Below are 26,568 nucleotides of genomic sequence, written 5' to 3'. Positions count from 1 at the left end.
TAAGAGAAAGAAGTGTGTTGTAGTCAAAAAGTTGAAAGGAGTTGCAGGTCTGAAGAATGTTTGTTAGACAGAGATGTAGAATTTGGAGTTTTCCCTGCTGGTTTTCAGTTCTGCTTTGATTGACTTTTTCTTCACTATGCCTCCAGTCTTTCCTTTTGGAATGCTTATATATGTTCTGTTTCATTGTTTGTTGGAAGTATGTGAGCTGCTTTCTGATTTTGAGTTTTATTTTTTTTTCTTTTTTTCGGAGCTGGGGACCGAACCCAGGGCCTTGCGCTTGCTAGGCAAGTGCTCTACCGCTGAGCTAAATCCCCAACCCCTTGAGTTTTAATTTAAGTTAAGAGAATGCTATGATTCTCAAAGATTTAGAATCTTTTACTTTTATAGAGTTTTTAGATTGTAACGGACTATGGGAACTTGCGAAGTTAGACTGAATTCATCTTTTTGCATTATGATTTGGCTGTAAGTCTATGTGGGACAGGGAATAGAATGTGGTGGTTTCAATATGAATGGACACCCATAGGCTCCATATATTTGAATGCTTAGCCATAGGGAATGGTACTACTTGAGAAGGATTAGGAAGTGTGACCTTGTTTGTTGGGAGAGTGGTGCCCTTGTTAGAGGAAGTGTGTTACTGGAGGGCAGGCCTTGCAGTTCCAAAAGTTCAAGCCAGGCCCAATGTTACTCTTCCTGCTGCCTGTGCATTTGGGTGTAGCGTTCTTGGCTACCTTTCCAGCACCACGTCTGCCTGTGTGCTGCCATTGCTTCCCTCCATGATGATAATGGAATAAACCTCTGAAATTGTAAGCCAGGCCGATTAAATGCTTTCTCTTATAAAAGTTAGTGTGGTCATGGTGTCTCTTTATAGCAACAGAGCACAGACTAAGATAGTCCTTAGTAGTTTTCTGATGTTTATGGATATCCCAAATGAAACACATTTTTTTTCTTATATAATATGCCTTTTAATAGTATTCTTTTTTTTTTTTATTAACTTGAGTATTTCTTATATACATTTCGAGTGTTATTCCCTTTCCCGGTTTCCGGGCAAACATCCCCCTCCCCCCTCCCCTTCCTTATGGGTGTTCCCCTCCCAACCCTCCCCCCATTGCCGCCCTCCCCCCATAGACTAGTTCACTGGGGGTTCAGTCTTAGCAGGACCCAGGGCTTCCCCTTCCACTGGTGCTCTTACTAGGATATTCATTGCTACCTATGGGGTCAGAGTCCAGGGTCAGTCCATGTATAGTCTTTAGGTAGTGGCTTAGTCCCTGGAAGCTCTGGTTGCTTGGCATTGTTGTACTTTTGGGGTCTCGAGCCCCTTCAAGCTCTTCCAGTTCTTTCTCTGATTCCTTCAATAGGGGACCTATTCTCAGTTCAGTGGTTTGCTGCTGGCATTCGCCTCTGTATTTGCTGTATTCTGGCTGTGTCTCTCAGGAGCGATCTACATCCGGCTCCTGTCGGTCTGCACTTCTTTGCTTCATCCATCTTGTCTAATTGGGTGGCTGTATATGTATGGGCCACATGTGGGGCAGGCTCTGAATGGGTGTTCCTTCAGTCTCTGTTTTAATCTTTGCCTCTCCCTTCCCTGCCAAGGGTATTCTTTTTCCTCATTTAAAGAAGGAGTGAAGCATTCACATTTTGATCATCCGTCTTGAGTTTCGTTTGTTCTAGGGATCTAGGGTAATTCAAGCATTTGGGCTAATAGCCACTTATCAATGAGTGCATACCATGTATGTCTTTCTGTGATTGGGTTAGCTCACTCAGGATGATATTTTCCAGTTCCAACCATTTGCCTACGAATTTCATAAACTCGTTGTTTTTGATAGCTGAGTAATATTCCATTGTGTAGATGTACCACATTTTCTGTATCCATTCCTCTGTTGAAGGGCATCTGGGTTCTTTCCATTTTCTGGCTATTATAAATAAGGCTGCGATGAACATAGTGGAGCACGTGTCTCTTTTATATGTTGAGGCATCTTTTGGGTATATGCCCAAGAGAGGTATAGCTGGATCCTCAGGCAGTTCAATGTCCAATTTTCTGAGGAACCTCCAGACTGATTTCCAGAATGGTTTTACCAGTCTGCAATCCCACCAACAATGGAGGAGTGTTCCTCTTTCTCCACATCCTCGCCAGCATCTGCTGTCACCTGAGTTTTTGATCTTAGCCAATCGCACTGGTGTGAGGTGAAATCTCAGGGTTGTTTTGATTTGCATTTCCCTTATGACTAAAGATGTTGAACATTTCTTTAGGTGTTTCTCAGCCATTCGGCATTCCTCAGCTGTGAATTCTTTGTTTAGCTCTGAACCCCATTTTTTAATAGGGTTATTTGTTTCCCTGCGGTCTAACTTCTTGAGTTCTTTGTATATTTTGGAAATAAGGCCTCTATCTGTTGTAGGATTGGTAAAGATCTTTTCCCAATCTGTTGGTTGCCGTTTTGTCCTAACCACAGTGTCCTTTGCCTTACAGAAGCTTTGCAGTTTTATGAGATCCCATTTGTCGATTCTTGATCTTAGAGCATAAGCCATTGGTGTTTTGTTCAGGAAATTTTTTCCAGTGCCCATGTGTTCCAGATGCTTCCCTAGTTTTTCTTCTATTAGTTTGAGTGTGTCTGGTTTGATGTGGAGGTCCTTGATCCACTTGGACTTAAGCTTTGTACAGGGTGATAAGGATGGATCGATCTGCATTCTTCTACATGTTGCCCTCCAGTTGAACCAGCACCATTTGCTGAAAATGCTATCTTTTTTCCATTGGATGGTTTTGGCTCCTTTGTCAAAAATCAAGTGACCATAGGTGTGTGGGTTCATTTCTGGGTCTTCAATTCTATTCCATTGGTCTATCTGTCTGTCTCTGTACCAATACCATGCAGTTTTTATCACTATTGCTCTGTAATACTGCTTGAGTTCAGGGATAGTGATTCCCCCTGAAGTCCTTTCATTGTTGAGGATAGCTTTAGCTATCCTGGGTTTTTTGTTATTCCAGATGAATTTGCAAATTGTTCTGTCTAACTCTTTGAAGAATTGGATTGGTATTTTGATGGGGATTGCATTGAATCTGTAGATTGCTTTTGGTAAAATGGCCATTTTTACCATATTAATCCTGCCAATCCATGAGCATGGGAGATCTTTCCATCTTCTGAGGTCTTCTTCAATTTCTTTCCTCAGTGTCTTGAAGTTCTTATTGTACAGATCTTTTACTTGCTTGGTTAAAGTCACACCGAGGTACTTTATATTATTTGGGTCTATTATGAAGGGTGTCGTTTCCCTAATTTCTTTCTCGGCTTGTTTCTCTTTTGTATAGAGGAAGGCAACTGATTTATTTGAGTTAATTTTATACCCAGCCACTTTGCTGAAGTTGTTTATCAGCTTTAGTAGTGCTCTGGTGGAACTTTTGGGATCACTTAAATATACTATCATGTCATCTGCAAATAGTGATATTTTGACCTCTTCTTTTCCGATCTGTATCCCTTTGATCTCCTTTTGTTGTCTGATTGCTCTGGCTAGAACTTCAAGAACTATATTGAATAAGTAGGGAGAGAGTGGGCAGCCTTGTCTAGTCCCTGATTTTAGTGGGATTGCTTCAAGTTTCTCTCCATTTAGTTTAATGTTAGCAACTGGTTTGCTGTATATGGCTTTTACTATGTTTAGGTATGGGCCTTGAATTCCTATTCTTTCCAGGACTTTTATCATGAAGGGGTGTTGAATTTTGTCAAATGCTTTCTCAGCATCTAATGAAATGATCATGTGGTTCTGTTCTTTCAGTTTGTTTATATAATGGATCACGTTGATGGTTTTCCGTATATTAAACCATCCCTGCATGCCTGGGATGAAGCCTACTTGATCATGGTGGATGATTGTTTTGATGTGCTCTTGGATTCGGTTTGCCAGAAGTTTATTGAGTATTTTTGCGTCGATATTCATAAGGGAAATTGGTCTGAAGTTCTCTTTCTTTGTTGTGTCTTTGTGTGGTTTAGGTATAAGAGTAATTGTGGCTTCGTAGAAGGAATTCGGTAGGGCTCCATCTGTTTCAATTTTGTGGAATAGTTTGGATAATATTGGTATGAGGTCTTCTATGAAGGTTTGATAGAATTCTGCACTAAACCCGTCTGGACCTGGGCTCTTTTTGGTTGGGAGACCTTTAATGACTGCTTCTATTTCCTTAGGAGTTATGGGGTTGTTTAACTGGTTTATCTGTTCCTGATTTAACTTCGATACCTGGTATCTGTCTAGGAAATTGTCCATTTCCTGAAGATTTTCAAATTTTGTTGAATATAGGTTTTTATAGTAAGATCTGATGATTTTTTGAATTTCCTCCGAATCTGTAGTTATGTCTCCCTTTTCATTTCTGATTTTGTTAATTTGGACACACTCTCTGTGTCCTCTCGTTAGTCTGGCTAAGGGTTTATCTATCTTGTTGATTTTCTCAAAGAACCAACTTTTGGTTCTGTTGATTCTTTCTATGGTCCTTTTTGTTTCTACTTGGTTGATTTCAGCTCTGAGTTTGATTATTTCCTGCCTTCTACTCCTCCTGGGTGTATTTGCTTCTTTTTGTTCTAGAGCTTTTAGGTGTGCTGTCAAGCTGCTGACATATGCTCTTTCCTGTTTCTTTCTGCAGGCACTCAGCGCTATGAGTTTTCCTCTTAGCACAGCTTTCATTGTGTCCCATAAGTTTGAGTATGTTGTATCTTCATTTTCATTAAATTCTAAAAAGTTTTTAATTTCTTTCTTTATTTCTTCCTTGACCAGGTTATCATTGAGTAGAGCATTGTTCAATTTCCACGTATATGTGGGCATTCTTCCCTTATTGTTATTGAAGACCAGTTTTAGGCCGTGGTGGTCCGATAGCACGCATGGGATTATTTCTATCTTTCTGTACCTGTTGAGGCCCGTTTTTTGACCAATTATATGGTCAATTTTGGAGAAAGTACCATGAGGAGCTGAGAAGAAGGTATATCCTTTTGCTTTAGGATAGAATGTTCTATAAATATCCGTTAAGTCCATTTGGCTCATGACTTCTCTTAGTCTGTCTACATCCTGTTTAATTTCTGTTTCCATGATCTGTCCATTGATGAGAGTGGGGTGTTGAAATCTCCCACTATTATTGTGTGAGGTGCAATGTGTGTTTTGAGCTTTAGTAAGGTTTCTTTTACGTATGTAGGTGCCCTTGTATTTGGGGCATAGATATTTAGGATTGAGAGTTCATCTTGGTTGATTTTTCCTTTGATGAATATGAAGTGTCCTTCCTTATCTTTTTTGATGACTTTTAGTTGGAAATTGATTTTATTTGATATTAGAATGGCTACTCCAGCTTGCTTCTTCTGACCATTTGCTTGGAAAGTTGTTTTCCAGCCTTTCACTCTGAGGTAGTGTCTGTCTTTGTCTCTGAGGTGTGTTTCCTGTAGGCAGCAGAATGCAGGGTCCTCGTTGCGTATCCAGTTTGTTAATCTATGTCTTTTTATTGGGGAGTTGAGGCCATTGATATTGAGAGATATTAAGGAATAGTGATTATTGCTTCCCGTTATATTCATATTTGATGTGAGGTTATGTTTGTGTGCTTTCATTCTCTTTGTTTTGTTGCCAAGACGATTAGTTTCTTGCTTCTTCTAGGGTATAGCTTGCCTCCTTATGTTGGGCTTTACCATTTATTATCCTTTGTAGTGCTGGATTTGTAGAAAGATATTGTGTAAATTTGGTTTTGTCATGGAATATCTTGGTTTCTCCATCAATGTTAATTGAGAGTTTTGCTGGATACAGTAATCTGGGCTGGCATTTGTGTTCTCTTAGGGTCTGTATAACATCAGTCCAGGATCTTCTGGCCTTCATAGTTCCTGGCGAGAAGTCTGGTGTGATTCTGATAGGTCTGCCTTTATATGTTACTTGACCTTTTTCCCTTACTGCTTTTAATATTCTTTCTTTATTTTGTGCGTTTGGTGTTTTGACAATTATGTGATGGGAGGTGTTTCTTTTCTGGTCCAATCTATTTGGAGTTCTGTAGGCTTCCTGTATGTCTATGGGTATCTCTTTTTTTAGGTTAGGGAAGTTTTCTTCTATGATTTTGTTGAAGATATTTACTGGTCCTTTGAGCTGGGAGTCTTCACTCTCTTCTATACCTATTATCCTTAGGTTTGATCTTCTCATTGAGTCCTGGATTTCCTGTATGTTTTGGACCAGTAGCTTTTTCCGCTTTACATTATCTTTGACAGTTGAGTCAATGATTTCTATGGAATCTTCTGCTCCTGAGATTCTCTCTTCCATCTCTTGTATTCTGTTGGTGAAGCTTGTATCTACAGCTCCTTGTCTCTTCTTTTGGTTTTCTATATCCAGGGTTGTTTCCATGTGTTCTTTCTTGATTGCTTCTATTTCCATTTTTAATTCCTTCAACTGTTTGATTGTGTTTTCCTGGAATTCTTTCAGGGATTTTTGCGATTCCTCTCTGTAGGCCTTTACTTGTTTATTAATGTTTTCCTGTGCTTCCCTAAGTGTGTTCAGGTCTTTCCTGAAGTCCTCCAGCATCATGATCAAATATGATTTTGAAACTAGATCTTGCTTTTCTGGTGTGTTTGGATATTCCATGTTTGTTTTGGTGGGAGAATTGGGCTCCGATGATGGCATGTAGTCTTGGTTTCTGTTGCTTGGGTTCCTGCGCTTGCCTCTCGCCATCAGATTATCTCTAGTGTTACTCTTTGTTCTGCTATTTCTGACAGTGGCTAGACTGTCCTATAAGCCTGTGTGTCAGGAGTGCTGTAGACCTGTTTTCCTCTCTTTCAGTCAGTTATGGGGACAGAGTGTTCTGCTTTCGGGCGTGTAGTTTTTCCTCTCTACAGGTCTTCAGCTGTTCCTGTGGGCCTGTGTCTTGAGTTCACCAGGCAGCTTTCTTGCAGCAGAAAATTTGGTCTTACCTGTGGTCCCGAGGCTCAAGTTCGCTCGTGGGGTGCTGTCCAGGGGCTCTCTGCAGCGGCAGCAACCAGGAAGACCTGTGCTGCCCCTTCCGGGAGCTTCAGTGCACCAGGGTTCCACATGGTCTTTGGCTTTTTCCTCTGGCGTCCGAGATGTGTGTGCAGGGAGCAGTCTCTTCTGGTTTCCCCGGCTTGTCTGCCTCTCTGAAGGTTTAGCTCTCCCTCCCACGGGATTTGGGTGCAGAGAACTGTTTATCCGGTCTGTTTCCTTCAGGGTCCTGCGGTGTCTCCGGCAGGGGTCCTGCCGCTCCCCCACGGGCGCCCAGAGGCCTTATACAGTTTCCTCTTGGGCCAGGGATGTGGGCAGGGGTGAGCAGTGTTGGTGGTCTCTTCCGCTCTGCAGCCTCAGGAGTGCCCACCTGACCAGGCGGTTGGGTCTCTCTCTCACCGGGTCTGGGAGCAGAGAGCTGCTGCGGGCCGGGATCCGCGGGTGTGGAACTTCCGGTAAACACAGAACGTGCCCGGTTCTAGAGAAATTCTGCTTCCGTGTGTCCCAAGCTCACCAGGCAGCTTTCTTGCAGCAGAAAATTTGGTCTTACCTGTGGTCCCGAGGCTCAGGTTCGCTCGTGGGGTGCTGCCCAGGGGCTCTCTGCAGCGGCAGCAACCAGGAAGGAAACACATTTCTTAAGATTCAAAGCTAACATCCACCAATGGAAGGAAATGTAGCATTTGTCTTTCTGGGTCTGAGTTATCTTATTTAGAATGAATGTTTCTAGTGTCATCCATTTATTTGTGAGTTTTATAATTTCACTTTAAGTTTAGTTTTAATTTAGTTATAATTAATTTAGTTATAATTTCACTTTAAGAAAGTTTTAGACTTTCTTATAAGAACATTGGAAATAAAGTCAATGAATTTCTACATAGTTCGACCAGTCATTCATTCAGAACAGAAGCTGTGGAAGCCTCACACTGGATTTTATACATTTACTATCAAATATACTTTTCTGCACTTAACAATATCATGTTTCTGAATAGCTAAATAATACCCCATTGTGTAGATCATTTCATGATCCATCACCTGATAGACATGTAGGCTCTTTCTTCTTCCTGGCTATTGTGTATAGAGAATCAATGAGCATGGACGAGCGGGTATCTCTAGATTATGGCATGGAGTTCTTTAGATATATACTTAAAGAGAGGTATATAGCTGGATCATATGGTGTATCTACACCGACCTTTCTGAAAACCTTCTGTATTGATATCCACAGTGGCTGCCCAGCTCTATATTCCCACCAGCAGTGTATTAGTGTTCCCTTTTGCCCACGTTCATGCCATTATTTCCTTTTTAGTATTTGACATTCTCACTGGGGTGAGATGAAATTTTAAGGTAGTTTCAATTTTTACTTTCCTGGTGGCTAAAGATGTTGAAAAAAATGTAAAATGTCTCTCAGCTGTTAGTATTTTATCTTTGAAGCTCTCTGTTTGGTTCTCTGTCCTTTTAAAATGTGAATTATTTATTTTCTTGATTAATATTTTGAGTTCTTTAAATATTAAAGATTATAATATTCTCCCAGGTATATCAGTGGTAAAACTTTTCCCCATTCTCTAAGCTGCCTCTTCACTTGAGTGATAATGTTCTTTGCTCTACCGAAACCCTTTAGTTTTTTCAGGTCCCAGGTATTAACTGTTGGTCTTAATTTCTGTATCATCAGAGTCACATTAAACTCTCTTCCTATGTCAGTGAATTCAAGTGTACACCCTAACTTCTTCTCTAGCAGATTCAAATTATCAGGACATATTTGAGGTCTCTGATCCATTAGTTCAGTTTTATGGGGGCTGAGAAATAAGGCTATAGTTTCATTCTTCTACGTGCAGTCATCCAGTTTTAGCAGCATCATTTGTTACAAATGTTGATTGTTCCAGTGTTAGCGTCTTCATTAAAAATCAGGAAGTATGGGTTTATATGGGGGCCCTCCACTCTATTCCATCAATGAGTGATTCTGTTTTTATGCTCATACCATGCTGTTTTTGTTATATTATTATTTTATTTTATTATTTATTATATTTTATTATATTATTTATATTTTATTATTATTATGTAGCCCCAGTTACCCTTCTCTGTATTTTTTTAAACACAGAGGCTAGCTAGCAATGTAGTAGTATTTGAAAGTATTTTCCTATGGTTAAAGAAATGAAGTTGTTTCCAAGGAAGATGTACTGCTGTAAGTAAACAAGAGTTTGTGTAAGCATAAGAGTCTGTTAGCTTCCTTTCCTTAAGATCTGTATATTGGCCCAGGGCAACCTCTATTCTCAGTATTTGAAGGCTTCACGCTCCTCTTTATTTCCTTTTTAAGTTCTACAATGACAGCATAGAGGTAACACGAGTGGCAGAAATGTTTGGTCATTTTTCCCTTCTGTATTTTGTGGGCCCATAGTTCCCATTTTGTTAAAGGCTGAATTTTTTATTATAGACGTGTAGTGCCAAGGAGTGCTGGAATATTCTCTTGGGCATCACAGAAGACCTATACTCAGACAATCAGAAGAAAATAAATCAGATGTTATTAAGTATACACTGGACCCAGGAAGCTCTGCAGTCTGGTGGGCAGATTAAATGCCCAAGTAATATCATCTTTCCCTTGGCTGTGGCCAGATTCTGACTTTTGATAATAATTAAGAAAATATCACAAAAGTGGCATTGTCTCAGAGGTCATCACGCTCAACTTGGAATCGAGGGCAAGCTCCTAAAGTCACAGTAAGCTCTGGCACACCAGGTACTAGTTGAGTGCAATGGTTTTATACTTTCTTTGGCTTTTCTTCCTTTTTCCTTACCCTGGCAGAATGCTTAGCTGCCACACATTTGTAGGAAAATTGAAAAAAAAAATAGTTTCTGCCTTGGAAAGAGCACAGGAGCCACAGAGAATAGCCTCTTGCTTATTGTTATCATGAGCACTGTTATAATTAATGCACATTTGTACAGTGCAGTGGATTTTAGTGCAGCTATGAATATGTACTTAAAACTATTAAACCATGGAAATGGAAAAATAGGCTATGCGAATTACTTATTAGTAACTCTTTTATTAAAAGCTAAAGGTATACAGAATTATATGATAAAAATAATTGTCTTCACACTCCTATTGGGGACTGTCTTTTCAATGTCTTGGTTTATCATTTTGTGTATGTTTTTTTATTGACAGATTAAGTTTGCATATTTTTCCTTTGTGCTTTTTCCTTTTGGTGCTATATCTGAAGAAATAATTGTCGATTCCATTGGCATGGATATTTCCCGTACAGTTTCAGCATTTTGTAGTTTTAGCTCTTGTGGTAGAGGTTTGATTTCATTTTCAGTTAATTTGTGTGAATTTTTCAGAAATGAGTTCAGCTTTAAAATTTGGTATCATGGTATAATTTATCATGGCTTACTCTGCATATTTTGTTTATAAGATGTTTCTATACTAAATAGTCTTGGTCAGCTATTGTAGTACATGAATTTAATGCCAGTACTCCAGAGGTAAAGGTGTGTGGATCACTTTAATGCCATCCCAGTCTACAAAGCAAGCTCTAAGCCAGGCTACAAAAAATAATTCTTGGCACGCTTGGTGAAATTCAGTTGACCATAAATTTTAGGCTTTCTCATTTGGCCACTGAATTCTTTTAAATGGCTCTAAATGAATGTCCTTGATGCTTCTTCTGTATTGGTTTAATCATAATGTTTTTGCTATAAGTTTTGAAATCAGTAACTATGACACTGACAACTTTATTTCTTACCGATGATATCTCAGCAGGTAAGTATTTGTTACCAAGTAACCTGAGCTCTCTTCCCAGGACCACACTGTAGAAGGAGAGAACTGACTCCTAAAAGTTGTCCTCTGACTGCCACATATGTCCTGTGGTGTGTGCATGCCCTATTAGTACTTAAATAAATATGAAATTTTAAAGATTTTGTTTATTTTGAGTTCTTTGAGATTACATTTTGATTTTAGGATGGAGTTTTATATTCCTGTAAAATACACTATTGGATTTTCATATGGTTTGCAATGAATCTGTAAGTTGCTTTCAAAAATATATTTGTCTTAATGTTATTACATTTTAACACCATAAACAATCTATAAACACTTATGTTTTGCATTTATTCATGTCCTTAATTTTGTCAGTATTTTGTAGTTGTATATGTACAAATGTTTTGCCTTATTTAACTTTCTTCCAAAGTATTTTGTATTTTAGACTATTCTAAATGGAACTATTTTCTCAACTTCCTTTTCAAATTGTTCTCATGCTTTTATTTGCTAAACTTATTAATTCTAATACTTTTATTAACCTCTGCAACTTTCTATATACAAGTTTGTATCTTTGGTGGATACAGTTTTCCTTCTTCCTTTGTATTATGAATGGCTCTTTTTTCTTTTACTTGCCAAGAACTTTCAATACTGGGTTGAGTAGAAGTAGAAAAATTGTTCTCAATAGTCTTAACTCCGCTGTTGACCTTATTTGCAATAATACTGAGCACCAGGCAGGACGATCCACTTCTATACTAGTGACAAATCTGTAATGCAGTGACCAACCATTGTCTGATTGTCTTTGTTGCCATTCCACACAAAAGAATTTATGTCCAGTACTGCAAACCTACACAAAGCCCATGGCTGGGGGGTATCATAGTTCCTATTGGGGAAGCTACTGCTTTTGTCTTAACTAAGTGTGACCATCATTTAGGTAATTCAATATGCTTGTCAAATTGTCTTGTTAGGTAACTATGTTCACGACTATAGAATAGTGCTGCTGGCAGGTTTGCTCAACAAAGCTCCTTTATATATTAGTGCAGGGAGTCATAACTCATTAAATTACTGAGAACACATGACTGTTGAATGCCCCACCATAAATGAGACAGTTTTTCCAAACCATTCATGCTGTGGAAGCATCACAGGAGGGGCTAGAGAATCTGAGAGCTGGAGGACGGAGGTGGGGAGAGATGTGGAACAACAACTTTAGGCGTATTATATGTTATGGATGTTATGGCTGTTGTCCTCTTGAACTCACAGCAACTGTGATTCCTTGGGTAAGAACTGGACCCATCAACACCCAGTTTTGTAAGTGGGAGGGGCTCATGATGCTGCTCAGTTTCTGAGGAATTCTAAACAGTTAACAGTTTATGAAGAATGTGAAAATATTTTCTTCAGTGGTGGCACTACCGCGAAAATGGCCACGCTCCTACAGAAAACCCTACTTAAGCTCACTGGGTCAATACACATAGAAATGTTCTAAAATTATAAGGGGGCATATTTGCAGAGAAGATTAAGCAGGGGTTGGATGGGGCAAGATGTGATAATGGGGTAAATATGATCAAAACAATATTAAGCATATGTACATAAATGCATTTTCTAGGGAGGCCTCATATGCTTTTAAAGATTTACCATATTATTTTAACTGTGTCTCTGTGTGGGTGTGCATATTTATTTGTAGATGTCCTTGGAGGCCTGAGGCTTTTCATCTCCCTGGCACTGGAGTTATATGCAGTTGTGAGCTGTCTGACATGGGTGTTTGGAAATGGTTTGGGGGCTCTTAACCATTGTGCCATCTCTCCAACCCTAAATGCCACAATTATCCCATTCTGGCATTTCTAATGCATGCTGCTATAAAATTATACATATGCAGAAGATTCACTCATGGGTTGAGATCCATTAAAAATCCAAGATCAGTTTGGGGCTAGAAATATGAAAAGGTTACTGACACAGTTTTGGATTTACACATTGCCACTAATCTTTGAGAAACTATTCTTTGTAAGATTTTAGTTGGCTTTATGCTTTGCCTACAATTTGAATGTGTCTCTTAGAAGTTTATGTGCTGGAAGCTTGGTATAGTAGTCTGGCTATATTCAGAGGCTATGGAATATTTAAGAGATGGTCTGAATAGAAGGCAATTAGGTGCTGGTAGCATTGCCTTTACTAGGCATTATGAAACTCTCAGGACTGATAGTGATTTTTTTCATTAGAGTATTACCCTGAAACTGTTGGCTTCCTGTCTTTCCATGTAACAGCTCCATTCCTCTTGCATAATATTCCTACCATGCTACCATGCTTCTATGTTGTCCTATTGCCAGAATGCCCTTACTAGAAGCTGAACAGATGAGGCATCTTAATTATAGACTACAGCTCCTCGAATGGTAAGCTGAACAAACCCTCTTTCCTTACACATTTCCCAAACCTAGGTGGTGATGTAACAATAAAATGTGGCAGCAACAAAGATCGCTATAATTATCTGAAAGGTTTTGCTTTTTTCCTTTTCCAACTAAATACTTCGTATATCCTCATGCAAATAATAAAAAGGCAAAACAAACAACCTAAGTGAATCTCAACATATTCACGAGCACACATGATAGTCTAGGTATTTCATTATGTCAGATGTTAAACAGATCTGCAAAATTGCAACATAATTACAATTCTTAATGTACTTCTCATTTTATAAAAGAAATTTATCCTCATTAATTATTAATATTGGTATATAATTGTTTTGCTGCTATAATTTAAAATGAATTCATACCTAAAAGTAATTTAGTAGTAATAGTTATAGTTCACATAAACAATGCTACTTGAAGCTAACTATATGAAAAATCTTAAGGACGTTATAAGTAAATTATGAACAGGAAATTCATATTAGTAATGGGTACATGACATTTTGTACCACTTTATATGTATAGATTGCAGAGCTGGGTGTGGTGGTCCAGGCCTGTAATCCTAGCACAGCAGAAGAAGGGACAGGGAGATCAGGAGTTGAAGGCCAGTCATGGCTCATAATGAGTTGGAGGTCATCCTAGGCTATATGAGATCTTGTCTCAAAACAAAAAAGCAGAAGATATTTTAGTTGTAACCAGTTTTCACAGCTGAACATTCATTCCATAAAACTTGACAGATTAACTACGTTTATATAGTTTGCACTACAGAATGGAAAAGTAGGCTTTAGTCATAAGAGTGTGGTACCTTGGGGCTGGAGAAGATGGTACTTGCTACAGAAGCCCCAGCTCTGATTTCCAGCATACACCCTGTAGCTCACATCCATCTGTATTCACTCCCAGGGTATGCAGTGCCCTCTTCTTACCTCAGGCATCAGGCATGCTTGTGTTGCATAGACATATATAACATGCTGACAAAACATCCCTACACATAAAATCATAAATCTAAAGAAAACGTTTTTAAAGTTGTGGTTACCAGTCAATCCAAACTAACATCATATTTCCATACTGTACAGCTTTCTCACTGGTCAGAAGATGGCCATTTCTAAGTTTAAAACCTTAGGATTTTTTTTTTTTAAAAATGAGGCTTGTCAGAAAATTAAAAAGTTATGCAATTTTAGTAGCCTAACAATAATTTTCCAGAGTTGGGAAAATCAATCTCCATTTCTGAAAGGAACGAACCTGTCTACTTTCACAGGGAACTTTTAGACGTAGTACTTAGTTTTTAGTAGATATATTACAGCTAATACTGTGAACATTAAATGTCAAGTACAAAGTAATTTTAAAAGTTGTATAATAGTATCAAAAGAATTTTACCTTACGAAATAAAATTTACTCCAAGTGAAACTGAAGTTATACTTTATAAATATAAAGAGTTTCTGGTGCAATACATCAATCTTATTTGTATACAAGTCAAAGCTGTATATAAAGTAATATTTTCACTGTAGTTAATAACATGCAGAAGTAATTTTTACCTTATTAGATAAAATATACCTTAAGTGAACCTAAAATTATACTCTATAAACTTATTTTTTTTTATCGGTGCAACATACCAATCTGATATGCAAACAGCAAACCAAGATTTGTATATAGGAATACTTTTCACCCAGCAACAAGAAGCTGTTAATTTAACTTTACCATTCATACTTAAGCTACTCAGTCACACACTGATGCTACAGCTCAAATGTTCTTCCAGAGACAGAGGTCTCTTCATATTAACTGATTATAAGCTGGACATCCATAACAAAGAGAGAAGCAGCTGATATTTTAACATAAACCCTAAGTGCATGTTGAGATTTTTCACCAGCAATATTTTTTCCTACAAGCTTTTATTCCCCTTTTTATTGTTTTTGAATTTCCCATTCTTAGGGTTTAGTCTCTCTTCTTGGAGACAAATAAATGACTCTGATCTTTATGACTGTCTATTTAGAAAGGTATGCGATTCTGGCTAATATCATTTAGATTCTTTGTTCTGGAAGGAAAATACGAAAACAAATTTCATGTCCAAAGGAAAAGAAATGAAAACAAAAATCACATCAGACGTTTTATATATTTTTCAGATATACTCACACATTTTAATAACATAGTATTAGTCAAACTGGTGCTCACCATTGTCTTTTCATAATTTCTGTATATGGATGTAAGATAAGGATGTTTGATTAAAGGTACTTTGCAGTTAGTTATTTTAAAGTCACAGTTCTTTAACACTCTTTGGTAAGAGGTTAGGTGATACATTCCTACTTCTATGCATGAGGTACAGGTGAACTTGTTTCAAACTTTTAAGAGTAAGTATCCATAACTAGGAGCCAGGAGTGTCATAGTGTTTAAACCAGTTCTACTTAAATCAGCTCCAGTGTCGTCTGTGGCAGTCCAGTCAATCAGTACTCCATTTTCTTCTGCAAGTATTTTAATATGGCATCTATCCCCTCTGCAGAGCCCCAAATTTTCTTCAGCACTGTGCACTCCCTCTCATTGACCTGCTCCAACTCCAACTTAGTGTTAAAGCGCAGTAAGGCTTTTGACTCCTCCAGGACAGCTGTATTACAGGAGGCGAGCTCCTTGATTCTAATCATGACTTCTTGGTTGAAGGTCTGTGGCCAAAATACCTGGGAGACCAGGCCCTTATCACATGCTTCCTGTGCTGTTAGCTTCCGCCCACCGAGTAACATTTCATTTGCAGAAGCTTCTCCCATAATCTTGGGAAATGTGAAGCTGGAACAGCCATCTGGACTCTGTCCAAAGATGGTATAGGGGGTTTGAAACCAAGCCTTTTCATTTGTCCAAACCATATCACAAAGAGGTAATATAGATGCTCCCAGTCCCATGGCTGGGCCATTGACGGCAGCAATAATAGGCTTCTTAAACTGAATGAAAGTATTCACAAATTTTTTGACCGCTCCTGCCATCTTAGTGCTTTCTCTTTTCTTGTTCCTGATGAGACAGTGTATAAAAGAAGCAAAATCAAGGCCAAAACAGAAGACACTGCCAATGGCACTGAGCAATACCAGCTTGCTGTCATCATCAGCAGCTTTGGCCAGAGCAATCTGAACTTCTTTCATCACTTCTAGGTTAAGTGAGTTATTTTCCGATGATTTTGTGGATAAAAAAATGTGGGTGAAGCCATCTTGCTTCTTTACCACAATATCTTTGAATCTGGAGGAACTCTCTGTCAGCCTTACACTGAAACGCAGCTGATTTTCAGGAGCAATTTTCTTGCAGGTAGGTTGCCATTTCTTGGCTATCTCCTCTGAGACTAGCTTCTCCATGTTAGTTGTTTCTGTAACTGGTTGTTTCTTGTTAGTTGTATCCCAAGATGGAGATCGTCCTGTAGTAGCAGTTGTTAAAGGTGTGTCTAAGTCTGTAGTCTCATGGAAAAATGAAGAGTGACTTCTGCTAGCAACAGCCAACTGAGTGGATGTAGCAGTTATCACTGGGCCAGACAGAGACTGGCTTTTTTGGGCAGCCACCAAATGCATGGCAACGGGGGCAGTTATTTGACCAGATAGCAGTCGACTCTTTCTGGTAACAGTCAAGTCTGTTGACTTGGCTGTGGTCACTAGGTCAGATAAAGTCAGACCATTTTCAGCAAGTACCAGGCTTGATGGAAATTCATTTTTTCTGGTTGTGGCTGATGGCGTGACCATGGCTTTGGGACATTTTATGTCACCAGCCGAGCATGTGGCGATGGCTTTGGTCACCAGGCCAGACAAGGACTGACCTTTTTTGGCAATGGCCAAGCGTGTACTCACGGCTCTGGTCATTAGGCCTACTGAAGATGGCCTCTTTTTGGCAATGCCTGATCCCATGGACATGGATGTAGTCGCAGAACCAGGCTTCAACTGGCTCTTTGTGTGAATGGACTTGCGTTTGACCATGGCTGTGGTCACTGGGTCACACAAAGACTGTGTCTTTCTGGCAGCGGCCAAGCGTGTTGTCATGGCTACGGTCTTTAGGTCAGAGGCTTGTAGGTTTATTTGTGGATTTCTAGAGGTTTCTGCTTTCTCTCCGAGGGCCAGAAAAGCCCCATTGGATACCTCTGTGTCTTCTTTCTGGGTTGGCATGTCCCGATGACCCTGCTTATCTTCCCTGAGTCTTTTTTGGTTCTTAGTCTTGAAGTCAGCCACCTGTTTCCTTTTCTTAACTGAGCGTCTAGGACTGGCTATCTCCGCGCCTGCGCGAATGGAGTCCTCGGTCTTTGCCATGGAGAGGTGGAACATTTTTGCTGAGCTTCTAGTAAGCATTTGAAAACTAGTCTTTGGATTTGGTGGTCTTAGAAAAAGAGAGGCCTTAGGGAAAGGCAGGTATTGGCTCACCTGAAGATTGATAGACTTTTTGGTGCTGCTGTGGAAGATCCTATTGCCCGCAGCTAAATTGTGTTTCATCTGGGGCTCCAGACAATAGGTAGTCCGTTCAACAGGAGGTACTTCCGGTTCATAGGATATAACCCGACTGTTAACAGCCTTTCCGGGGGGGAGGGGGGCTAGTCTGGCTTCTGTTTCCTGTTTTCCCCATTTCCAATGATTCTTATTTATAATCCGCTCTACTTTCTCACATGCATACTTAAACAACTGATAGTGAGAGAACACAACTGATAGTGAAAAGTAACACAACCATTTCTCTACTCAAGAAAACAGTGGTTGAAAAAAGCTCATCTCTTTTCCTCATGGTTCTCGTTCTCTGTCCATAGGCATCACATTTGTTTACTTACCTACACATCTAAATTGAAGACATTTTGTTGCTTCCAAGTTTTATAACTCATGAATAACAACGTTATAAATGTCTTTGAGCAGATTTTTGTGTAGACATATTTTATGAATTTTGACTGTTTTTGTTGCCTAGAAAATTTCAACTAAAAATTTGTATAAAAACATTAAAAAATAAAAAAATAAGATATTCACTTACACATAGCACATATTTTACAAAAGTATAACTGCTTTACAAATGTGCCTGCCATCCTTGTGCAGTGGCATGCTAGAATTTTCCATATCATTTCAACTTTAGTATATGTGCCAACAAAGTGACCACTGGGAATATTTTTTTTTTAGAAAAAATTGTTTTATTAACAACTACACTGTTATAATACACTTTAAAATACAGTAAATAGCCTTTAAATCTGAGGAGGTCTTCAAGATAACAAATGAACAGAATCCAACTTCCTGAAATAGATGAACTGCTGTAGTTATACATATATGTAGGAAAATTGTAGAGCTCTTAACAGCAAGGTAATTTTATTTTGTACATTTTTAATTGAAAGTATAAACAGTAATTAAAAACACAGCACAATAAAACATAAATTTCTTAAATGTATTAGATACATACACATTTTAAGGGAGGAAACAACAAAGGAAAATGGTTGATATTTAAGTGCAGACTACCTAGATTAAAAAAAAACTTAAATATCATAAAGTCTCCAGTTTATATGACTAGTATCCATACAGTTGGAGTATATCGTCACTGTGGAAGTGATTTTGTTATGTTTTCATATGTTATACTTCATTGGTAGTTTACAACAATGGCATTTAAGGCCCTAGCAGACATAGTTTTGGAAACAAGATTGAATTTAAAAAAAAAATCTTGGCTAAGACACACTGCACCTTATTATTATTATTTTTTTTGGTCCTCCAAACTTCAGGAAAAGGGGTAATTCACTAGAACATTTTACCACCCAAATGCTTCAACCTACACATTTTTGACTTTTTTAAAATATCGGTTATATTGCCCAACCTCATTATTGAATGAATATTAACAAGACATTATTTTGGCAAATTAAATCTTAAACATGGCTTTTCAACAGGATTTAAAAGGTGACTGTCCCTAAAGGTCCATGTTAAAATGTAGTTTTCAAAATCTTATAAGAGCAATACTTAAAATATTATACAGCTAACCTAATTAAAATAATTAGGTTCAAAATGACAAATTGATAAGCTAAGTAAAACCTACTCTATGTAACATTTGCTTGGAAACTTGGTTTGTCATTTATTTATAAAAAAATTCCTGCAATCAAGAAAATTACAAAAATTTATACCATGATTTCTTTTACCCACCAACGTTTTTATCTTACAATAAACAAATACCAACAGTTTCTCATTTTTACACTAAATTACACAGTATTGATGCATTTGGTTAGACTACCGTTTGCATTGTTAAATTCAATGTTCTCTTTATATAACTTGGTAAAAATTTCATTTCTTCTAGATTCCAAAAGTATCTACAAAGCCCACACAAATTTTACCATTTTTAATGTACCATGGGATATCATACAAAGGCATTTCAGTGTCATGTATAACCAAGTTACTGTCAATCCAAAAAATTTTTGCACATCAATAAAAAGGCATCTTAAGAATTTTTCTGATAATTAATATTTTTAATACACTTCCATTACATACCATGCATTCTGTTTGGTAACACATCCGAAACACTTCAATTAATTCTAAATAATATTCTGAGATCAATATTATTATCATTGTTTTATAAATGAAGAAATAGACATCATACTGATATAAAAACTAACCACAGATATTGGGATATTGAAAATTAAAGTTCCCCTACAATGTTATAAAGAGACATATAAAGTCACCTTGTCTCCAAGTTTAGGAACTGGTGGTAAATTGTAATAGTAAATGATGACATCTGGTGTGGTGAGAAGACTGACTAGAGCAAACCTGCATACTTGTACATTTTCTCTTGTCCTCAAAAAACAAGTGAGATTATGTTTTATGAAGGGTTTACTTAAATCACAGTCAAACAACTCACAGCCCAATATCATACAGTTGCATTGATTCTCTCTTTGGCATCTACCCCTGTAGCTACATAAGATCACGGGAGATGGTGAGATGGCACCATTGTGGGAGTGTGCATGAGAGGGAGAGATTACATGATGGAAGGAAGCCAAAGAGAAAATGTGGAAGGACTAGACTTTTTATAACAACTTGCACTTAAAATATCTGAGGGTCCCTGAAAACTCCCTTATTACCTACTGAGGCTAAAGTTTTCACTGGCTTCCATTATGTTCTGCCTCTTAAAAGCCATGCCATCTCTTAAGAATATCACATTGGAAACCAAATTATAAAGCAATATACCTTTGGCAGACGCTCATGTATCATGACAAAAACTTAGAATCTGGTTCAAGTCCAAGACAAACACTAGGGAAGTGTAAGAGGAACCACTATTTTTTTTTAGAAACAATATTCTTACTACTGTATAAAGTTAACCACAAGGAATAACTATTTGTGTATTTACTCCATTGTCTCATTTCCAGAAACTGTGACAAGCTGTAAAGGTATTTCAGTGTTGGTAAGGATGTCTTGATTGCTGGTGACAGAAGCATTGACAGTTCCTATCCCTGACACAGACCCCTGTTGAATATTTGCAAGGATAAGTGTTGTTCCTCCTGCAGTAATCAAGGTATCATCTCTCCCAGCTTCCACAGATGCTAGCACTGTACAGCTAGAGTGAATGACTTTTTTATTCTGATGTGTTTTAATATGTTTGGCAAGGAGGTCACTTCTCATGAAGGGTTTTGAATATTCTGGACAAACAAATTTCTTCTCACCTGTATGTGTTCTTATGTGCCTCTGTAATTCGTCACTCAGTGTAAATCTTTTACCACAAACATCCAGTTACAAATAAAAGGGTGCTCCCCCAGATGTGCCAACATAAATGTGCTCTCAGATGTGAGGTCTTCCCATAGACTTTACCACATGTTGGTATATGACAAATGTGTTGCTTCTTTTTCCCAAGATTGGTACCTCTCCCACCATCTTCTTTACAGTTGTGACAGGTGCACGCTACCCTCCAAAGTCTTTTTCCTTCTTGATGTTGTTGGTCCCCTTCTTCAACTACCACTTGTACTCGTGTGTTAGGTCATTGGTATTCAGTGTAGAATCACCACTGTGCTGCCACTCTTCAGGATCAGGCTCTTCCTCCTTGGTCCTAATATCTGCAGGACTGTCAGCATTCTCTCCTGGATATATAGAATCTATAGAATTTACTGTAACTGTCTGTAGATTTGGCAACTGACCAGTGCTTAGACTACCTGGAGTTGAAGTCAACTGCTCCACCTGCTGCAACTTGACCAAGCGGGAGTGTCTGAACAGTCGTCAAAGTAATTTGTTGGGCGGTGGTATTATGTATTTGCAAATTCTGTAAGTTCTGGACCCCTTGCACTTGAAATGTTTGCCAGGTTATCTGTCCAGAAGCGGGGTCACTGTACCTGAATTTAAAAAGTTCCAGGATTCAACTGCAACTGAAGGTTTTGCAAAGCCTGTTGTGATATATTTTGACCACTGGCTTACACACATGGATTGTCTGTGGTGTAACACCTTGCACAATTTGGGCTCGACTGGTTGGCTGTCAAGAATCTTCTAATTGTAGATGCTGTACAACAGGCTGTGCTGTAGAAACATGAATATTCTGAGCCTGTGTCTCTTCAGAAACAGGCGACTGGATATAATTTCCCTGAAGATCTGAGGAATGGACTTGTCCACTAGTAGTAGTCAAGCTATTTGTGTTTTGCTGTAATATACCTGTACTATCTATTGTAACAGGCAACTGTGAGGAAGAGGATGTTGGCACAAATAAATCTGTATCTGCATTAGTTTCATTAATATCAGGAGAAACCCGCTCACCAGTCCTTCCTGAATTGTCTGAATTATCCATAGCTTGTCCTGTGTTTATCAAATGTCCATCAGCATTAATGCCTGCAGTCATTGTCTGAGAACTTCCCGAGAGTCCCAAAGAATCTAGATTGACACTATTGATTGGTACAAAGGTAGTATTTCCTGGCAGACCAAGAGGCACATTGAGAACTACTTGAGTTTGGCCAAGAAATGATGAGCCACCAATTGGCAACTCCCCGAACCTGGACTTGACCAGTCTGTGGTACAAGATTCTGGATATTAGCAGGAGGTGGTCCAGAGGCAAGTAAGGTTTGATTAGAGCCAGGAATGATTTGAATTTGGCTGCTTTCTTGATTTATACCCCCATTATCTGAGGAGCCTTTGAAGCCAATCTGAACCTGCTGAGCATCTGTTGACTGAATCTGTGGTATTACTTGATATTGAACGTTTGGACACTGTATTATTTGATGAATCTGATCCTGGTACAACTGAAAATATTTGTTGATTCTGCAAATTCTGAAGGGGAAGGACATACTGCCCACTTGAAGTAGCAGCACCTGGAATCTGTACTAGATTACGGGCTCCATCTTTTATAGTTGTAGGTGTAGCTGACAAAACCTCCCATCAGTTTAGTGCTCCTAACTGTGCAGAAGCCAAATCACCTGTCAGTCATAGTGTTGTTTAGGACCTCAGGTGGGGTTTCCTGCTGCCTTCCATATGGTGAGAAGCAAAGGCAGCAGCACGAGAGGATGTGGGAAGCAGCGGCCAAGGCCAGAGAGGTCCTGGGATTTTTTTTTCCTATTTTGATTGACTGTGCGGAAAACATAAAATGTGGGGCCTCCAGCCCAAAAGGAGGGAAGAGGGTGACCTGGTAATATGTTTTTTATGTGGTAAAATAGCAAGGACTGTGATTACTATGATTTGTTTTATTTAGGTAGATTTAAAATATTATTACTATTTTCAGATAAGGTCTTCCTATGCAGACCACACTGGTCTGGAACTCACTATGTAGCTTAGACTGGCCTCAAATTGAAGATCTTCTTGCATGAGCTTCCTAACAGCTGGAATTGTAGGTTTGGCCCACCATGTCAGGTTATTGTTTAGTTTTACAATGGGCTGAATTGTCTTCCCAACCTGCTGCACCATTTTTAATTCTCACCAGTAATAAGAGTGGTAATCTTCCATATCCCCACTAGCATATGATGATAGGTATGAGCCTAGATCATCTTACTACTGTTTTCAATTGGGTTGTTTCCTTATTGTTAATTTGGATCTTTAATTTGGTCAAGGTTTTATCAATTTTCCTGGTTTTCTCAAAGAGCCAACTCTTCAGTTTCACTGAGTCTTTGTATCATTTTTGTCTATATTTTATCTCAGTCCTGAGTCAGGTTATTTCTTGTTGTCTACTCCTTTTGGATGTCGTTCATTCTTTTTCTTCTGAAGCTTTCAGTTTTGCCATTTAAGTTGCTAATATGAGACCTCTCCAATTATTTTATAAAGGCACATAGTGCTATGAACTTGGCTCTTGGAAACACATTCATGGTGTCTTATAAGTTTGGGTATATTGTGTTTTCATTTTCATTCAATATTTAAAAGTTTTAACTATTATTAGTACCTACCTTGACAGATTTTTCATTTAGTAGTTCAGTATCCATAAGTCTGTAAACTTTCTGTTTCTATTAATATTTAGCTTTAATCTGTGATGGTCAGAATAGGATATAGGGTATTTCAATTTTCTTTTATCTGTTGACCCTTGCTTTCTGAGCAGTGTAATCAGTTTTGTAGAAAGTTCCATGAGGTGCTTAGAAGATATAGTCTTTTGTGTTCGGGTGAAGTGCTTTGCAAATATCTATAAAGTTAGTTGGTTTACAATATCAGTTAGTTCCTGAAACATTCTAGTTTTTAGTTTGGTGGGAATGGGATATTGAAGTCACCAAGTATTAGTGTATGAGGGTCAGTATATGATTTAAGAGGCAGATGTACTTCTTTTACAAATTTGGATGCCCTAGTGTTTGATGCACAGATGTTAAAAATTGCACTGTCCTTTAGATGGATTTTTCTGTGGAGTATGCAGTACTCTTCCCTGTCTCTTCTGATTAGTTTAGGCTTGAAGTCTATTTTGTCAGATAATAAAAATGGCTACTCTGCTTCCTTCTTGGGTCCATTTGTTTGGCACATCTTTTCCCATCCTTTTACCCTGTGGTGATGTAAAGTGTGTTTCTTGGATACAACAGAAGGATGGATCCTGTTTTCAAATGTGTCTCTTTTGTTGTTGTTTTTATTTACATCCCAAACATTGTCCCACCTCCTGGTCTCCCCTCAGAGTCCCTCCCCTTTTTTGCCTCTGAGAGGTTGGGGCCTCCCCGGGTATGCCACTCTTTCTTTAGGTTTGTAAAATTTTCTTCTGTTTTTGTTGTTGTTGTTTTCTGTAATTCTAACCTGGGTCTCTTCTCCTTCTTCTATTTCCATTATTTTTGTAGATTTTATCTTTTTATAGTGTCCCAGATTTCCTCATGTTTTGTTCACTATTTTCTTTGACTGAGGTATACATTTCTTTTAATGTATCTTTAGTGCCTGAGATTTTCTGTTGGTGAGACTTACCGTTGTTTGACTTCCTGAAGTTTTCATTCCCAGTTTTGCACCAATTGGGGGTTTTCTACCTTGCTGTCTTGAACTGTCGTCATCATTTCATTCCACTGCTTGTTTGTGTTTTCACAGACTTCCTTAGTGGATTTATTCATATCTTCATAAAGGTCACTGAATATATTCCTGGTAGCTATTGTGAAGGCCTTGTCTTGTGCTTCAGATATATTGCATTTCTCAGGGCTACTGTAGTAGCGGTACTGGGTTTTGGTGGAGTCATATTGTGTTGGGTGCTCATGATTGTGTTTTTGTGCTGGTGTCTAGGCATCTGGGTTTGAGATGCTTGTGATTCTCAGTGTTGATATCTGTTTGTCCTTGGGTGGGGGTTAAGTTTCTCCGTTTCTGTTGCCCTCTCTGGATATTAGAAAAACAAAGTGGCTATGGCTTGCCTGGTAGGGAGTACTTCTGAGTTCTTTTTAGATGTGGCCTCGGGGGGGGGGGGGGACTGACAGGAATAAAGATGGACTTGAAGTGGGGCTGGGACTGAGAGAGGCCTTGAGATTAGGTAGAATCCCTAGTGGGTGGAGTCTGTTCCAGGACTGTGGATGAGACTGGGTAATTTCAAATGCAGGACAGCAAGGAAAGTAAAGAACACCTACTAGTTTTCAGGTTGCCAGTGTCAGAGGTCTCAAGTAGAGAGAGGACATCTAGATATTGGTAGGTGACACACAGTGATGGGGTGTGGAAGGAAGACTGCATCCTAGAGAGTTCTGCACAGTTTCAAGGGAATAGAGGCAGAAGGGGAGGACAGCAAGTAGTCTGCCACGGGGATGGATCTAGCAGGAGGTACCTTTAATCACTGAGCCATAGCTTCCGTCCTGTTTTGTTTATGTTTTAAAAGACAGGATCTCATGTGGCCCAGGGTGTCCTTGAACTGGCTATGTAACCAAGGTTAGCATTGAATTACAAATTCTTCTCCCAGTACCTTTCAAGTGATGAAACGATAGGCAGGGTTTTGTGTAAAAAAAATTATTTTGAAACCACCTCCCATTTTGTTACTAATTTCATGGTAAATTTCAGGAGATAATTTGCATTAAATACATACTGGTTTTGTACATGAACTGTCTACTGTTTCTGTGTCTGTCTCATGTTTTCTTAAGACCTAAACATTGGGCCTATGCATTGGCTTGGTAAGTAATGGCATATGACAACCTGTGTTTGATCTCTGGAACCGATATGGTAGAAGGGAGGGAAGTGACCCTGGAAGTTGTCCTCTGATGCCTGTGTGTACAAAGTATAATTAAGAAGTGTACAGGGGTTAAAAGGATGGTTGCGTTTAAGAGTACTTGTTGCTCTTGTAGAGAACCTGGGTTCAGTTCCTATTACCAATATGCCAGCTCACAATCAACTATGACTACCTTTCCAGAGGATCCCACAGCTAATTCTCAACAGGCACTTCATATGGTGTATAGACATGTATGAGGGCAATATATATGCATAAAATAGAAATAGAATCTTTTGAAAGTATTTCAAAATAATAAAACTTGTCCATTCATAAAATTAAATCATTTCTTACCTCCAGAGTTTGCTGACAAGGTTCACCGTTTGCTTATTTATTGACATTTTAGATTTAGAAATTCTGTAAAGCGGGTATACTTTTTTTGTGAACCTACTGAAGTCATTGGCCACCTAATGTTTGGGCAACAATTTGACTAAATAAACAAATGTTTGTCACAGCATGCCATATGTGTTCTTGGATATGTCTTTAGTGCTCAGCCAGAAGGTTTATAATTTGATGTTAGTTTACCTTATGTGTTTCTTTTGGCTTGCGCATGCTTAGTCAGTCATAGATGATCAGGGTCTCAAGTCTATCTTGGGCATTCACACACCTCAAGGCACGTGCCTGTTTGAATGCAAAAATATCTTTCTATATTTTTAGTAAAAGCTTGGGGCTTTTCAAAGCAACCAGTGATCATGCAATTTTCTACTCAGTTCTTCATTTTTTTAAGCAAGTATTTTGAGTGCACTCTACTAAACCAGTTTGCTAAGCTGCTTCATGCTACTGCAATTTGAAACAATTGCGGCTGATTGTTTTTGGCACTCTCCGTACTGTCTTTTAGGCAGAATTAGCTTCAAGTTGGGCAATGGCGCTCTCAGGATCCATCAAACTGGATAAATAGAGAAAAGACGAGTTAGGACTTAAAAAGCTCTAGGTCTATTTTGCTCCCACTTGAGCTTCCAAGCTCTGGGTTCACAG

The 26,568-nt window shown here is 38.7% G+C and overlaps 2 protein-coding genes, 1 non-coding gene and 1 pseudogene across 4 annotated transcripts in view; 1 reads left to right on the top strand and 3 right to left on the bottom strand.

The window, feature by feature from the left end:
- Ophn1 (oligophrenin 1) overlaps positions 1–26,568 on the top strand; it is a 378,262-nt gene that overhangs the window by 70,309 nt on the left and 281,385 nt on the right. The window lies entirely within an intron of this gene.
- On the bottom strand, positions 15,154–17,997 carry LOC134484061 (uncharacterized). The gene has a single exon (XM_063280435.1). It carries the CDS (start codon positions 17,490–17,492, stop codon positions 15,489–15,491), a length of 2,004 nt encoding a protein of 667 aa, XP_063136505.1. The 5' UTR covers positions 17,493–17,997; the 3' UTR covers positions 15,154–15,488.
- On the bottom strand, positions 18,029–18,135 carry LOC120099429 (U6 spliceosomal RNA). Its single transcript, XR_005498613.1, has one exon. It is a non-coding gene; the product is annotated as a U6 spliceosomal RNA (small nuclear RNA).
- On the bottom strand, positions 19,632–24,591 carry Sp3-ps2 (Sp3 transcription factor, pseudogene 2; annotated as a pseudogene).

The sequence above is a fragment of the Rattus norvegicus genome, chromosome X (genome assembly GCF_036323735.1).
Source record: "Rattus norvegicus strain BN/NHsdMcwi chromosome X, GRCr8, whole genome shotgun sequence".
In the NCBI taxonomy this organism is placed as follows: Eukaryota; Metazoa; Chordata; class Mammalia; order Rodentia; family Muridae; genus Rattus; species Rattus norvegicus.
Note: the sequence above shows the minus strand (reverse complement) of the source record. Positions and strands in the feature narration are given on the sequence as shown.